General features: G+C 41.5%; 1 protein-coding gene across 8 annotated transcripts in view; it reads left to right on the top strand.

Moving 5' to 3' along the window:
* The window catches only part of CHD7 (chromodomain helicase DNA binding protein 7), a 145186-nt gene that overhangs the window by 52697 nt on the left and 77356 nt on the right, over positions 1-15133 (top strand). For all 8 annotated transcript variants that reach the window (XM_081013251.1, XM_081013250.1, XM_081013249.1 and 5 more), the window contains one exon: positions 13623-14053. In XM_081013251.1, coding sequence (XP_080869377.1) covers positions 13623-14053 — 431 coding nt within the window. The remainder of the gene's footprint in view (positions 1-13622; positions 14054-15133) is intronic.

Here is a 15133-nt window from a genome sequence, read left to right as displayed (position 1 = left end):
CGTCCTATAGAGCGAAAAATGCGGTAGGTTGTAGGCACCAAAACAGAATGTCCAGTCTCCATTTGGGGGGATCAGCAGCACTTTTTATTTATTATTTTGATAAGCATGAACTAATACACAATTCACATAAGTGACACATTGTTAACAGTATTTTTAGCAGAAATTGGTAATACATATTTAATTTGGTGTTTACAATAAAAATCGGTATTATACTTCAGTTTTCAAAACACTTTTAGATTGGTACCTTGGGTTAAAAACTTAATTCGTTCTGGAGGTCCGTTCTTAACCTGAAACTGTTCTTAAGCCCATACATTTCAGCAATCCATGAGTGTCCGCCAACCAAAAAAATGGCACCCAGATTTTTTGAGGTGCTCGTAAATGGAAAATCTTCAGGCGCAAAATGTGCCTGGCGCCTTGCTAATTTTGAACCCTAGGGAAAGAGGTAGCCTCTCACATCTTTGAAACTACTTTAACTTGATAAAGCAGGGATATTTCTAGTAGCTGAACAAATAAACTGGGCAAATAAATAAAGCATTTAAAATCACTAAAATTAACAGTAATAGAGATTAAAACATGCCAACACCTGTGTCTTGATATATAGATTATAGTAATGATTTAGCCTGAAACTTCTTTGCATGCATCTTAAAAACAAAAACTTATCTAGAAGTTGTTTCCAGTTTTTACTGTGTTCTAAATAGATAAACCTTGCCTTTCAAGTAAAGTGCTTGGGCTGCAGTCTTGCTTGTAATTACATATGCAACTGATTTAAGCCGAGGTAACAGGGAATGCTGTGAAAGTACACGATGCAGTTCTAATGCTGAAGGTAAGCAAGTATGGTTCTGAAGCTGCCCAGACTAGCAACTACAGCCAGATTTACATGGTTGAAGGCCAGCCAGTTGAAATCGAACAAATTAAATGCACAGAAGGTGGAGAAGTAAAATGCTCTTATTGTGCAGGGTTTCCCCAGCGCAGAATAAGCTCTTAAGCTCTCCATCTTGTTTACTGGGCTCTCAGAGACTCTTGCACGGACCCTTGGAGGTTCTTGCAGGAACTTGGATGTGGCCTCATGATATCGCGCAAGAGCCTCCCAGGGCCTTGTAAGCAAGACAGAGAGCTTAAACCACTCTGCCTAGCGGGGAGGAGGGGAGAGAGCAAGACCTGTTTGGTGTGCTAGCTCTGGAAGGTAATATTGCTCGCCCAGGGGTGGTTCAAGGAAATGGTTGGACTATACATGTTCCTGCATATACACATAGTCCCCAGAAAATAACGCCCACTCAAGATGCCGCTGAGCAGCAAGGTATAAGCGTTAATAATACACGTGTGACTTAGCACAGGACTTCAGCTTATATTAGTCCGGGTGAACACTCAAATTTGAGCATGGTGATATCGGTTATATATGAACAATGCTTAACCTAAGAAGTACCTAAGCTTTATCAAAACGTTCAATCAATTTATGCTTATCTGCCTTACTCCTTCCTTTGAAAATAATGGTTCCACTTGCAAAGCATCCTTTAAAAAATAAATATAAAATAGCACCCATCTTTTAATAAGCTTCAGAATAGATACTTCTTTAGTTGCACTTGTTACATCACTTAATGACATTACCTTGGTCATATAAAGAGAGAGACTATTTTCCAGCCGTGTTTGAAATACTACTAATTTCCCCCCGTCTACCTTAACCTCCATTTGAGTTTAGGGCTATAATGGAACCCATTATAGGTAAAAGGTCTATGACTTAGTCATTGAGCCTCTCAAATCTTGCTGCTTTAAAAATTGCTGCTATTAAAACTTTACTAGTATTGATGTTAAATTCATTCATGTTAACATACTGTATTACCTTTGCTATAACCCGTTCAATTTCTGTGTTTTTCTTCTGGAAATTGGTATCCTTGATTTAATATCAAATCTACTTATACGCAACAAAATCTTAACACTGAAACCGCTTCTTGAATTAGATTTTCATTCTTAACCTGGTGGAAGAATTATATTGAACATAGTATTTGGCCGCACTCTTAAGAGATCTTACTTGGATTTCAGAGTCTGACCATCTCAATATATAACTATCAATGTTATTGAAGTGCTAGGAACCTCAGCTTATTTCTCCTATTGTAATACGTACCTTTTAAAAAACCCCACTAATCTTATTCTGTATTTATTGTTGAGATACCAGAAATGGACATTGCAAGCATAGCTTGAAGCGGAAAAAATGGAAGTGAGGAAATTCAAAGTGAAGGTTAAATTTCAAATGTTGAAATCTGCTTTGTTCTTCTGCCTCTTTCCAGTAGACTACAGCTTCACATTAATTAATCATGTTGCAGTGAATAAACAAGGTATAGTGTCTGCAGAATAGTCGTGGAATTGAGAACATCTAAAGAACTCCTAGCTGCCCTTCACATATGTTGTGCATTTTATTTCTAAAGAATAGAACTATAATCCTGTTTGCACTTACCTGGGAGTAAGGCAAATTAATACTTCTTACACCAATGCCTAAACACAGCAAGACTTATTTCTAAGTAAATATGCAAAGACCTCACCTTTCAAAATTAAGGATTTACAATTTTAGAATTCTGTTGCAACTTATATAATTTTCTTAATAGATAAAACAGCTGTTCTTTACATGTTTTCAGTTATTTAACAATTTCTCCCTCCTCTTCCTCCCTCCTACTTAATGATACACATAGCCAGTATCTTCAGTCTTCCCTCCATTGACTTATATTTAGCAAGGACATTATTGCTAGCCCAACAGTGTACAGCATAAATGTGGCGAGATACCAGCCTACTATTTCCCACTGACTGTAGAGTAAGCTTTGGTAGTAAAAATGACCCTTAGGAATTTTTAAAGTTGTAAATTCTTCCATATGAGTAGCATGGATTTAATATCGTCCAACTTTCTGCAGGTGAAAATATGGACATTCATCACCCCCCCCAAAAAACTGACCCTCCTCAACCCCCCATTTTTGTGGGGGGGGGCAGCAGAACATTCCTATCAGATGAAGGGCAAGAGCCACCCCCACTACACCAGTGGGACACAGTGTAACCCTCTCTGCTATCTGGAGAAAACTCCTTAATCCCCATTTTTCTTTTCTTTTCTTCTTTCGTAGATTTACAGAAAGAAATAAACACATTGATAAATAAATTTTAGAAAGGAGCAAGATTAGACGAGGATGCACAAAGCTGCATAATAATAATAATGATGATAATAATAATAATAAGAAGAAGAAGAAGAAGAAGAAGAAGACTTACTGTTCACTGCTCCACTCCCTCTTTCTTCCCACGCAGGGCGATCCTGTACCTGCCCCTAGAGGCAGCCTCTCTTCCTCCTCGCCCACTCTGAGTATGCAGGATTACAACTTCAACTGAAGTTCCTCATACTTTTATTATTGGAACTCTGTCCATATATTACACTGGAAGTCTTCCTTATTCCTGTAATTCCACATCAATTTCCCTTCCACAAGCTTCTTTCCTGAATGTTTTTAGTGAATGATACTGTTTTCCCAAAGATTCTCAACTCCTTTATCCTAAGCTTCAGTTTTATAGGCCAATCATAATCCTATGTCAAAAGAAAGAATAGATTATTTTTTTCTTGATGCTTATCTTTTTAAAACCAGGGCTCCACAACTCAAATCACTAGGGTCATATTACAGTTTTTATGGCGAAAATGCATTTTTGTTGCTATTTAATTGGTTTTTAACCCATTCTCTTAACCCCCATTTTCCCTTTCTGAACTCCATAGGATGTCAACCTCCTTTTCCTTGTACCATAATGGGTCTCCTTTCTGATCCATTTGTTGCCTGAATTTTTTGTTTCCCTGTCCCAAACATTTCTACAACACCATCTCTGTCTCCACTTTTTCTTGTTCTCTTTGCAGCCTATAACTCATGATTTAAAAAGCAAGAAAAGGGGTGATTTACATGGTAGTTTTAAATCAAGTTTCCCATTAACACTGCTTACAGTGGTACCTCGCAAGACGAATGCCTCGCAAGACAAAAAACCCGCTAGACGAAAGGGTTTTTTGTTTTTTGAGCTGCTTCGCAAGACGATTTTCCCTATGGGCTTGCTTCGCAAGACGGAAACGTCTTGCAAGTTTGTTTCCTTTTTCTTAACACTGTTAATACAGTTGCGACTTGACTTCGAGGAGCAACTCATAGAACGCGGTGTGGTAGCCTTTTTTGAGGTTTTTAAAGACTTTGGTGATTTTTGAAGCTTTTCCAAAACTTTCCCGACACCGTGCTTCGCAAGACGAAAAAAATCGCAAGACGACAAAACTCACGGAACGAATTAATTTCGTCTTGCGAGGCACCACTGTATATGTTTCCTAACTAAGGGTGCAAACCAGACTACTAAACAGTGTTAACAACTAAATACAATATTATTTGCACTGTTGTTTCATTCTTGCAGTTAAAGCTTGTGTTTCTTTGTTGCATTTGAATCCTTTATACATTTTGAATCATTTCCGCCTATAGAGCAAGGGTCGGGAACCTCCAGCCTGTGGGCCAGATGTGGTCCACCGAGGGTCTCAGTTTGGTCTCTGAGGCTGCTTTGACCACCCACTCCAAACCTGACAACATATGTAATGTCAGGTCTGTAGGATAGGTATTGAGAGGACTTCAGAGGAACAATCGGAAGTGAAAAATGAGCTCTTGATTGTTCTTTTGCTGCTGGAGCAAGGTGAACTGCCAGTGCCCATCAACTTGATGGGCTGTGAGGGTACATCTGGGTTCACAAAGCGATTTCCATTAAAATTACTGTTGGAGGTTTCAAGAGTAGCATGGGCTGTTTGCAAAACTGGGATATCTTTGAAATATTGCCATATTAAGGCTTCCATAAAAATTTCTGAGGTTAGCAGTACAATCTTAAATGGCAACTTAGAAGAAAGTCAGTTGAGCTCATTGGGTTTTATTCCTAGACAAGTGGGTATAGGATTGCAGCTATGGGAATGTAGGAACTCACACAATGAATTTTTTTTTGCCTTTTCTTTCACTTTCTGGTATTGTTCCCTTTCAGCCTCATTCTGCCTTGACCTAGTGTAATCTTCTCAAGCCAGTAGCAAATGAAAACAAACTGCCCATGACTAATAAGTTGAAGCAAGATTTGATAGTTAATGAGTAGACTAGAGCAGTTTATTTTTGCCAGGTGAAGATGAAATGCCTATGTTTGGTAAGATCCATGGTAAATATCCATGTTTGAAAAATGATTGGATTTGTACTTAAATTGAGTTAAAGACATCATTTCTATGTATCTGGTAGAGATGTTGATTATGTTTAGAGCTCAACTCCGAAATAAAGCTCCAAAAGTAACCAACCTTCCCCCACAAAGAAACAGCTTATTGGGGGCTGGCTGGAAAGAAGTCTGCATTTCTGTGTTGGGTGCAGAGGCAGTACAAAACCATCCAGCCTCTTCCACTAGCCCATTCACTTTCAATGAGTTGGCCAATATGCCTGTATCCTCATTATGAAACTTAAGAAAATATCAGTTTTGTTTGTGAATGCCCTTCCCCTGGAAGCATGCTTAGCACTGACACTTACTTTCATTCTGGGGCCAAGCAGAAGTGCTGCAGTTTCCCCATGCAAGCCAGGAAGACAGGCATAGCTTTGTAGTCTCAATGAGTGGATAAGAGAATGGTTTCAGGATGAGGGGTTGTATTTGTTAGGCACTGGGGAACTGAGGGGGTAAAGCTGAGAGGAGCGCAAGAGGCAAATCTCCCCCTTGGTGTGCTGAACCCCTGGCCTACCTAGTGGCAAGTCAGTATGTCAGCTCCAAAGTTTAAAGTCGGCGTCAATCCAAGCAATCAGAGTCCAAAGGTCAGGAGACACAGTCCAGAGTCAAACCTAAAGCACAGCCCCATAGAGGTCTAGGTGCACCCAAGCCAAGGTCCATCAACATGGGCAGCACCTTGGTTCCGCTTCCCTTTTGTCCTTTGCATGCTGATTGCAGCACCTGGGCTTGATGAGGCATGTGACCCGCACCTGCTCCAAGCTGAGGAATCACATACCTCCCAGAGCTAGCAAGCCACAGACAGACAGCTAGGAAGCTGGGCTGTGGGCCCTTGCCTGACTCAGCCTCCTAGAGTGCCACTCCTGCTGCTATCTATGCCTCAGAGCCCACTGTGTTCGTGGGGACAGGGGCGCCTCTGTCTCTGGTGATGGGTCCTGCTGCTCTGGTTTGTGCACATTGAGCCCCATCCCCTCACCATCCTCCTGTGACTACTTCCTTCCTCACCCCCTGCTTGCCCCTGTGTGTCCTCACCAGGATCCTTTTCCTCCTCCCTGTTGTCCTGCCAGTTCATGACACTTGGGATGAAGACTATAAAACTAATGAAAATTTAAATGGAGGTGGTGAAGAACTAGGCATTGTATGTTTCTGGCTACTCTGGGGGATTTTCCAGTGGATAGAGCAGGTGACCCTGCTGAGGATCTGACTTCACTATGGAGTGGTGAGACTCATACGGCTCATGCAATCTCTCCTTGGTGCATGTTCTAGTGCTGTGGCATCTGTTTTGCTCCTTGCTATACTGAGGAGCTGCAGTTGATGAATTGAAGGGTTGGAGTGTCAGTGGCATAAATCTCACTCAGAAGCCAACCAATGTGTTCTGGTTCATAATCAGGCCTGCCACTTTGCAGTGAGGGCAGCAAAGAGATCCTACTTGACTGCCTCCATTGCATTCACAGGGAACCTTCTGATGTAGTTCTTCTATGTGGTCCGATGGCTGGTTACTCCTATCATAGAGGCAGACCGCTGCAGTTTGTTGTTAACATCTGTCTGTCTTGAGAGAGTGCGCCTCAGGGGGGTGAAGGCAAACTGCTGGAGAATCACAGTGTCTGTTGTGGATGCAGAGACTAGTAACTGCTGCCTCCTATGTTGTTTTTGTGGCCTCTCTGGGACTCAAGGATGTGTGTGTGAGAAGTCTTGGGCTGCCTCGCTGGTGTGGTCCAAAGGAAAACAGAGCAAGATATTTGGCACCTGCTTGGCTGCAGGAGTTGCAGGAAGGAGGCAAGCAAGATGCCATTCAGCCATCTTAGGACCTCCTCTCTGGATTTGTGTAGGGTTTACTCCTTATTTAGCCTTTTCTTCTCCGCAAGGCAGTGAGTACTGATTTTTTCTTGGGGTTTACTCCCAAAGCCTTTCTCATGAATGAGGATAGTCGCAAGGCAGCAGAGATTTAGACCAGAGTTTTCATCCTCTGAGATGGGCTACCTTCCCACATTGATGAGGCCCATTTGCCCTTCATTTCCAATAACACCTCTCAATAACTTCTGAAACAGGAGATGCTATAAAAGCCTCTGGATTAGTGTCTGAATGCAGTGATGGACTGGAAAAGGGTCAATAACTGTGCTTGTGTGCTGGACCCAGTGCTAACCTGAGTAACACGGTGCAGGTCCGGTCCTGAATCCCAGGGTTCCACAATGAGTCAGTCCAACAGGGCCGAGGCAGGAAACCAGGCAAGGTCAGGCACAGGATCACAGGCAGGTTCTGACAAACAGCAATGTTGCTCCCGCAACCTGGGGCGGGGTCCAGCAGCCTTTTATCTCTGTCGGGGTAACGGCTGGTCCTGATCCCCCGGTGACTCGCGTCCCTGTCTCGCCCGAAGGCGAGCACTCCTCCTGCGAGTACTCAGGTCTCTCCTTCTCTCAGTCCTCAGTCTCTGCAGCTCGGGATATGTTGGTGGGTTACTAGACCCAGAGGCCGCCTCAGCCTCTCCTGACGCAACTGGTAGTAGAGCAGCTGTAAGTGATTGCACAGCTGAAGGCAATGAGGTAATCCCCACATCTGGAGCCAGGGCAGGCTCAGGCCCCTGACTTGGCCCAGCTGGTGCTAATTGCAGGGGAACCTGTGCAGACTGGGGCTCTTCAGAATCAGGCCCCAGACTAGGTTCAGCTGCCGCCTGAGGCAAAGGATCTGGTGCGGACTGAGACTCTGGCTCCGAGTCTGACCCCAAGTCCCAGGCCATCACACCTTGAATCTTGGGAAGACAGAGGTTCTTTGGGTGGCTGGTTCCCATGTTCGGGAAGTTGGCAATCTACCTATTCTGGATGGAGTTGCACTCTCTCTCTGAAGGAACAACTCCCTAGCTTTGGGGCTACTCCTGGATGCATCTTTGTCACTATAGGCCCAAGGGTGCTGTGTGGGTAGGAGTGCCTTTTATCAGCTTTGTCTTGTTCACCAGGAATAGCCATTTGTGGACAGGAATAACCTGACCACGGTACTTGGTACCCTTGAGACAGGATGACTGTGATGTGCTCTATGTGGGACTGCTCTTGGGTCTGGTGAGAAACTCCAGCTGGTACAGAATGCAGTAGCCAGATGCTAAACTGGGCGTCTGACTGAAAATGTGGGATGCTTCACTGGCTGCCCATCTAGTCCTGGGCCAGGTCAAGGTTCTTGTATTTTCTCTGGATCCTTACACCTAGAGCAGGTATCTTCAATCTTTCCAGACTCAGACCCCCTTTTAACCCAAACATGTATTGGGGACCCATTTCTTAATATTTTACCATGTATTTTCATGGTGGTAATGTTCCTGCTGAAACTCAGCTTGGATCGGGCTGTGACTAACTAGTGAAGACCAGTGACCTAGAACAAATGATATATTGTTTTGAAGTAGCTTAGAATACATTGACTAAGGAGAGAAGGAGGAACACTCGCACACTCATGTGAAAATGACCTTTGCAACTTGACTTGGAACATGATTTCAGTGGGACCTGTATTTTAGATTGTCCCACAGTAAGGTGTAAGCAAACAACCATTGAATGGGTGGAAGCTTAGTTTGTTTGCCTTGCTTGAAATACCACGTGGTCCTTCTACAAGAGACAAATAAAATGCTGCTTTTGCTCCCCTTACCCAGTGTGTCTTGAGATAGAGTCGGCTCCCTACCTAAATTTATTTCCTTCTGCTGCTTTGCTATTGGAATCCTAAGGTAGGGAAGGTGTTCATTCACTTTGTCAATAGATGCAAATTCCATCAGAGGAAGTGCTTCAAGCCTGGGGAACAACCCCTGACCAATCAGAGTCAATGGGCTGGGGCTTGAGCTGTAGACAAGGAGCAGGTAGTGGTTGGAGGGAGTTAGGAGCTGCTGTTGGCTGGCTGCTCTGGAGCATCCCTTGGAGAGGCTAGGCACAGTAATACCACAGATCCTCTCAAAAAGGAGCCAAGTTTCAATTTGCATTGCCCTTCCTCTTCTGTTTATTTTTCCTACTGACCAACACCACCTCCTCTAGCTGAGCTCAAGAGTTGGCTTTAAAAGATTATACAAATTCATGACGGAGAGGGCTATCAATAGCTACTAGGCATGATGGCTATGATCTGTTGGAGGCAGCGATGCTTCTGAATACCAGTTGCTGAAAACCACTAGAGGGGAGAGGACTCTTGTGTTCAAAATCTGCTTATGGCTTCCCCACTGGCATCTGGACTAAATGGGCTATTGGCCTGATCCAGCAGTCTATTATGGTTTTCTTACTTTCCAGTTTTGGCTGGGGACCAAAGGACATTGCAGTCTGGACACTGATAACTTGACCTCAGTAGTTTGTGTTCTGGTAACTTCACAGTTAGATTACGTCAGTGCCTTGTGCAACAAAAGATAGGAAAATTATAAGCATGTTTGTGAGAAGAATATTATGGAAGATTTTGCATCATAACCCAAGGATCATAAAATGAGAATTAAGCGAGGTCATGTTCTGCTCAAAATTCTAACCTGATGGCAAAGAAAAGACATTTTGTATACATTTTTAATGTTTTCTACCAATTTTGCAAGTAATGCTGAAACTTGATAGTTTTTCCTAACCTTTCAGTATCAGTTAACCATTGTTTCCTTCTGAGCCATGTTGCTGGGATGGCACTTGGAGGCATGGTGTTAGCGGAAGTTCCTGTCCATTAGGGAGGGAGTGACCTAGAAGGTGGTGCTGGGGAATTTCTGTTCCACCACGTGGTGGGTTTCCTCGGGGTTCTGTGCTGTCAACATCTACATGAAACAGCTTGGAGAAGTCATCCAAAGGTTTTGACTGATATGTTTTTTTTCAGTATGCGAATAATTCACAACTCTATCTACTCTTTTGCATCTAAAAGTCCCAGGGAGCTTGTGAAAAGGCTAAACAATTGCTTGGTTGTTTTGAGGTGGATAAAGGCAAACAATATGATGCTTAATCCAGGTATGACAGAGGTACTGGAATTAGAAAGTCTACTGACCTGTTTTATATTGGTTTGTACTTCTCCAAAGACCCAGTTTGCAGCTTTGGGGGTTCTTCTGGACTGGACAGTAAAGTTGTGCCTTGGATCCCGAACATCTTGCAAGTCGAATGTTTTGAGTCCCAAATGCTGCAAACCCGGAAGTGAGTGTTCCAGTTTGTGAACGGAACCCGAACATCCAATGGGGGTTACACAGCTTCCAATTGGCTGCAGGAGGTTCCTGCAGCCAATCAGAAGCTGCGCTTTGGTTTCCAAACGTTTTGGAAGTCGAATGGACTTCCAGAATGGATTCCCTTCGACTCTCAAGGTACAACTGTACTTGTGAATACATTATGTAGCACTGTTGGCTTGGAGTGCCTTTTACCAACTTAGGCTGGTTCACTAGATAGAAACTTTTTCCAGAGAAAGTGGACCTTGCCTCAATCACACACTTCTTCGGTTACACATTCAGATTGCATTGCAATTTATGAAACTTAAATTAGCACAAAATGTAGCTGCTTGGATGCTTATTGGGCCAATTGTTCAGAGCATATATCACATATACCATGCCATTTGCATTGATTGCTTATGGGTTTCTAGACCTTATTTAAATAGTCAATGTTGACCTTTAAAAGCCAAGATATTTTGGTACCACATTATTTCAAACCCTGCTGCCCCCATATGAGGCTGTTTGGCCTTGTACAATATAGAAAGTTGCCCTAACTTAACACACACAACCTACATTCTGGGATTTCTTACACTATGCAAACAAATCTGGAAATTACCATACATTTGAAAAGTAACTTTACAGTCATACCTCGTGTTTTTCGTTAGGTTCATGTTGTGTCTTTTTGGCTTGCGAACGCGGCAAACCTTTAACTGTATACTTCCTGGTTTTGCCGTGTGTGCATGCGCAGAAGCGTTCTGCACGCTTTGCACATGCGCAGAAGCGGCGCTCTTGTTACAGACTTTTTGGGATGCGGAACGCCCCCCCCCCCCCCGGAACGGATCGAGTCTGTAACTGGAGGTACCGCTGTATTTCACTACCTGCATTGCATTGCAACCTTACTTCAAATGGGTGGAGAATTACGAGGCAGCATTAATATGATTATAAAATAAAAATAAACAAAAGTTTTATAATAAGCTTCATTTGACAGAATAAAACTTGTAAGGAGTTACAAGTTAATACCGGAAGTAGATATTTGTGTGCTAAAATGGCCTTCATGATATGGGAATTTCCACCCTTCTTTTAAATGAGATTTTGGGAGAGCCCTTAATTGTATTGAATAAGTGTCATCCTGGAAATGGATGACAAAACAACAACTGTAAAATTAATAGCATTACTGAGGAAGGTATCATGCGGCTGGTTAGGGAGGTGATGCAGTCCAGTAGTCTGTTATATGAGTATTAATGTGAGCCCCAGGTTTTTTCCACATGATTAAAAGAGGCCATCTGTTCTTTGTTAAATGTTTACAAAAACAGCTTTTCTCTAAAAGACTTAGGGTTATGGAAGTCTAATAAATACTGAAATATTTTTGAACACCTTTCCCATTTCAAGTAGTACAAAAAATTTTTTTTACTGCTAATCAGACAGGATTATTGACTACTTGTGTTTAATCTTTACTGATTTCTTTCCTGTAAAAGATTAAATTTTGAGCCAAGGTGTTGAACTGATTGCTTAGAGTACAAATCGCAAAGTGAGTTGAAATAAGAAGATACCATGATAATTTGTAGAATATCGCTACGGTAAAGTGGCTTTAAGAGTTTTTAAAAAATAAGTAGGAAAGGTAGGTGAAGTGGCTGGTTGCTCACAAGTTACTGGAAAGATAATATGCAGAAAAATCTGTGTCCCTCCCCTTTAACCACCACCACCATCACCTGCCTGGAAAAATGACAGATGTGGAGAGCAGCACATGGTTTAACTTTAGCAGGAGAGAGCTGGGTACAGGTATGTGCCCTCCATTATCTGGGAAGAGAAATTGGGATGAAGCAGTCCTTTAAGCTGTCTCACAGAGGAGACTTCCAGCACCCTGAAACTATATACAGTGGTACCTCGGGTTACATACACTTCAGGTTACAGACTCCGCTAACCCAGAAATATTACCTTGGGTTAAGAACTTTGCTTCAGGATGAGAACAGAAATTGTGCTCCAGCGGCGCGGTGGCAGCGGGAGGCCCCATTAGCTAAAGTGGTGCTTCAGGTTAAGAACAGTTTCAGGTTAAGAACAGACCTCCGGAACGAATTAAGTACTTAACCCGAGGTACCACTGTATCTGTTTTACCTTTTGCAACTTTTTGGGGGGGAGTGGGGTTATTATTATTTTAAATTATAAGGTGCCCTGAATGCCTTTGCAGAAAGTTGGTGCATGAGTGCAATCAATAAACAATCTACACATTTGTCCAAACTGGGCGGTTGGAGTTCACCAACAGTTCTATGATGAACATATTTTCAAGAACAAGAGAATACCTCATGAATAATTTCTGATTTATTAGCCCTGGTGTACCAAACCTAGGTATGAGAATCAGACAAAAAAATTAGAAGTAAAAATTGAAATGAGATTGGAATTAGACAGCGGTGACTAGGAATAAGAGGTGTCTTGTATGATAACAACAAACAAATGAGAAAATGGGAGTGTTGTATGATAACAACAAACAAATGAGAAAATGGCTGTCTAATCCTAGTACAAGTAGAGGAAGCAGAAAATGATAGCGGTTGCTTCATTAATTGTATTTATAAGGATAGATGGGACCCAGAAAGCTGCTGAATGCTTTTGGTACTCCTGTGAGCAGTCACTTTGAGAAGCACCTTATTTGGAGAACTTTAGTGAACTTTACAGCTATACATGTATTTTTATTCAGAATCACATACATTTAAAAAATAAATGGACTTTTTGGTGGATGAAATACTTATTTTTTCACAGCTTACCGGTAATTTTTTTAAATCATTTCTGTCCATGCCTTAGTTCATAGCATCTTGTCTGTGTATTGTTCCATCAGTCACTAAATATAATTGGAACAAATGGGTCAAGGCAATTCTTATCAGCTATTCATTTACTTTGAATAAAGCAGTAAATAGGTAATTTTACACCAATGTTGGCAGAAAAGTACATGTATCCTCTTGCTATCATACAGATCACCTGCCATCTCTGATCACTTTCTGTTTTGTTCCAATCATACCAGGTATTAGTGGCCCCATGTGCTCTGCTGTACTCTGTTGTAATAGAAGTAAAGCCGTTTCTAATGTGACTTTTATCATTAAGTAATTATGATATAATAATTCTCTTTATAGGTGTAGACCTTACATATTAATAATTTAACATGACTGTTCTAAATGTTGGATTAATTTTGTTTTCAGAATGACTGCCTGGTCTCCTGGAAAAAAAAATGCAACATTTTCTTTAATCAGTAAGATTTCCAAGGCTGAATTTTAAAGTTGTATTAATTTAATGCCTCATTTGTTTCTCCTAGCATTCTCCGTCAGAACCCTTCCTTGAGAAACCAGTGCCAGACATGACTCAGGTTAGTGGACCGAATGCCCAGCTACTGAAAAGTGATGATTACCTTCCATCAATTGAGCAGCAACCACAGCAGAAGAAAAAGAAAAAGAAAAACAATCACATTGTTGCAGAAGGTCCCAGCAAAGGATTTGGCAAGGATGGCTTTCCTAGTGGGCTTGATAGCCAGGATCCTACCAGGAAATCTCTAGACTGTTCCCAGGAAGAGAAAAAGAAAAAGAAAAAACCCAAGGTGAAAAAAGAGCCGAAGGATCCGAAAGAACCTAAGGAGAAGAAGGAGCCTAAGGAACCCAAGACTCCCAAAACCCCTAAGATCCCTAAAGAGCCAAAGGAGAAAAAAGCAAAAAACACCACACCAAAACCCAAGGCCAACAAAAAGGCAAGGTATGTACTAGTATTCCAATTTATTTTTTTAAAAATCTTTTATATGTTCTATTTTTAAAATAGATTTATGTGCTTTGAAAACATATAGTACGTATAACAAATGGAAGATCTTTTTTCTTTCTTTTTAGATTTCCAGAATACTTATTAGGATTAATTGACATGAACTAAAGTGACATTTACCCCTTTGTTGCTAGTAGTGGCACTCATTTTTGGTTTCCTTGTTTTATGTATGAAATGGCAGATACTTTAGGGATATGTATTAGAGGCACAGTTCTAGGCAAAGAATCATAGGCTTTGATTTTAATCAATAATGCAAATTTTTGAATGAATTAAAAAGGAGGAATGCTGTTGTCACAAAGCCCCTCCCCATCCCTAATTAGAACAAGAATTGCTGTCACACATAGCACTATAACACTTTAAAGGACGGTTTCAGATTCTGCTCAGTTATGTGAACAAAGATGTACTTCCTCTATTCTGTGGTGTGCATAGTTAATACAAAAGACAACTAAAGAAACTAGCCAACTCCTTACCTTAGAAACATGATTATAAGTCTTAGGTGATGTCAACTCTTGGAGAATTGGAATGCAGTAGATGAAATTGTATCTTCCATGTCACAAAACATTAATATCAATCATTTTTTATTGTATATAGCCAAAGGCCTTTACAATGGACGACAGAGAATAAAATGAAATTTTCATCTAAAATATTACACGTAATCACAGTTTACAATATAAAAATAAATATACAACATTAAGACTTAAGATTGGAGTGCATTCACGTAGCTGGAATGGAGCTTCTTGACTGCCACTGCAAATTTGGCTATCTGGTGTGTAATATATAGATGTTTATCTGCTAGGAGTTCAACTGTCACTTCCTTTGCAGATTGACCTGGAAGCCGATTAAGAATTGGCAATATAAATGGCCATTGTATACAAGGGGCAAGTCAGCAGGTGGTGTGTGATGTCCTCTGCCTGATTATATCCATGAATACATTTGTGATCTCCTCTAAATATGCCAAGGGCATCTGTTGAAATCTTCATTTTACTAAGGCTCTGTGTGATTGTGGGAAAGTCAGAGTCT

Source organism: Podarcis pityusensis (assembly GCF_964106645.2).
Source record: "Podarcis pityusensis genome assembly, chromosome: 7".
NCBI classification, from domain to species: domain Eukaryota; kingdom Metazoa; phylum Chordata; class Lepidosauria; order Squamata; family Lacertidae; genus Podarcis; species Podarcis pityusensis.
This window is presented reverse-complemented; position numbering and strand designations above follow the sequence as displayed.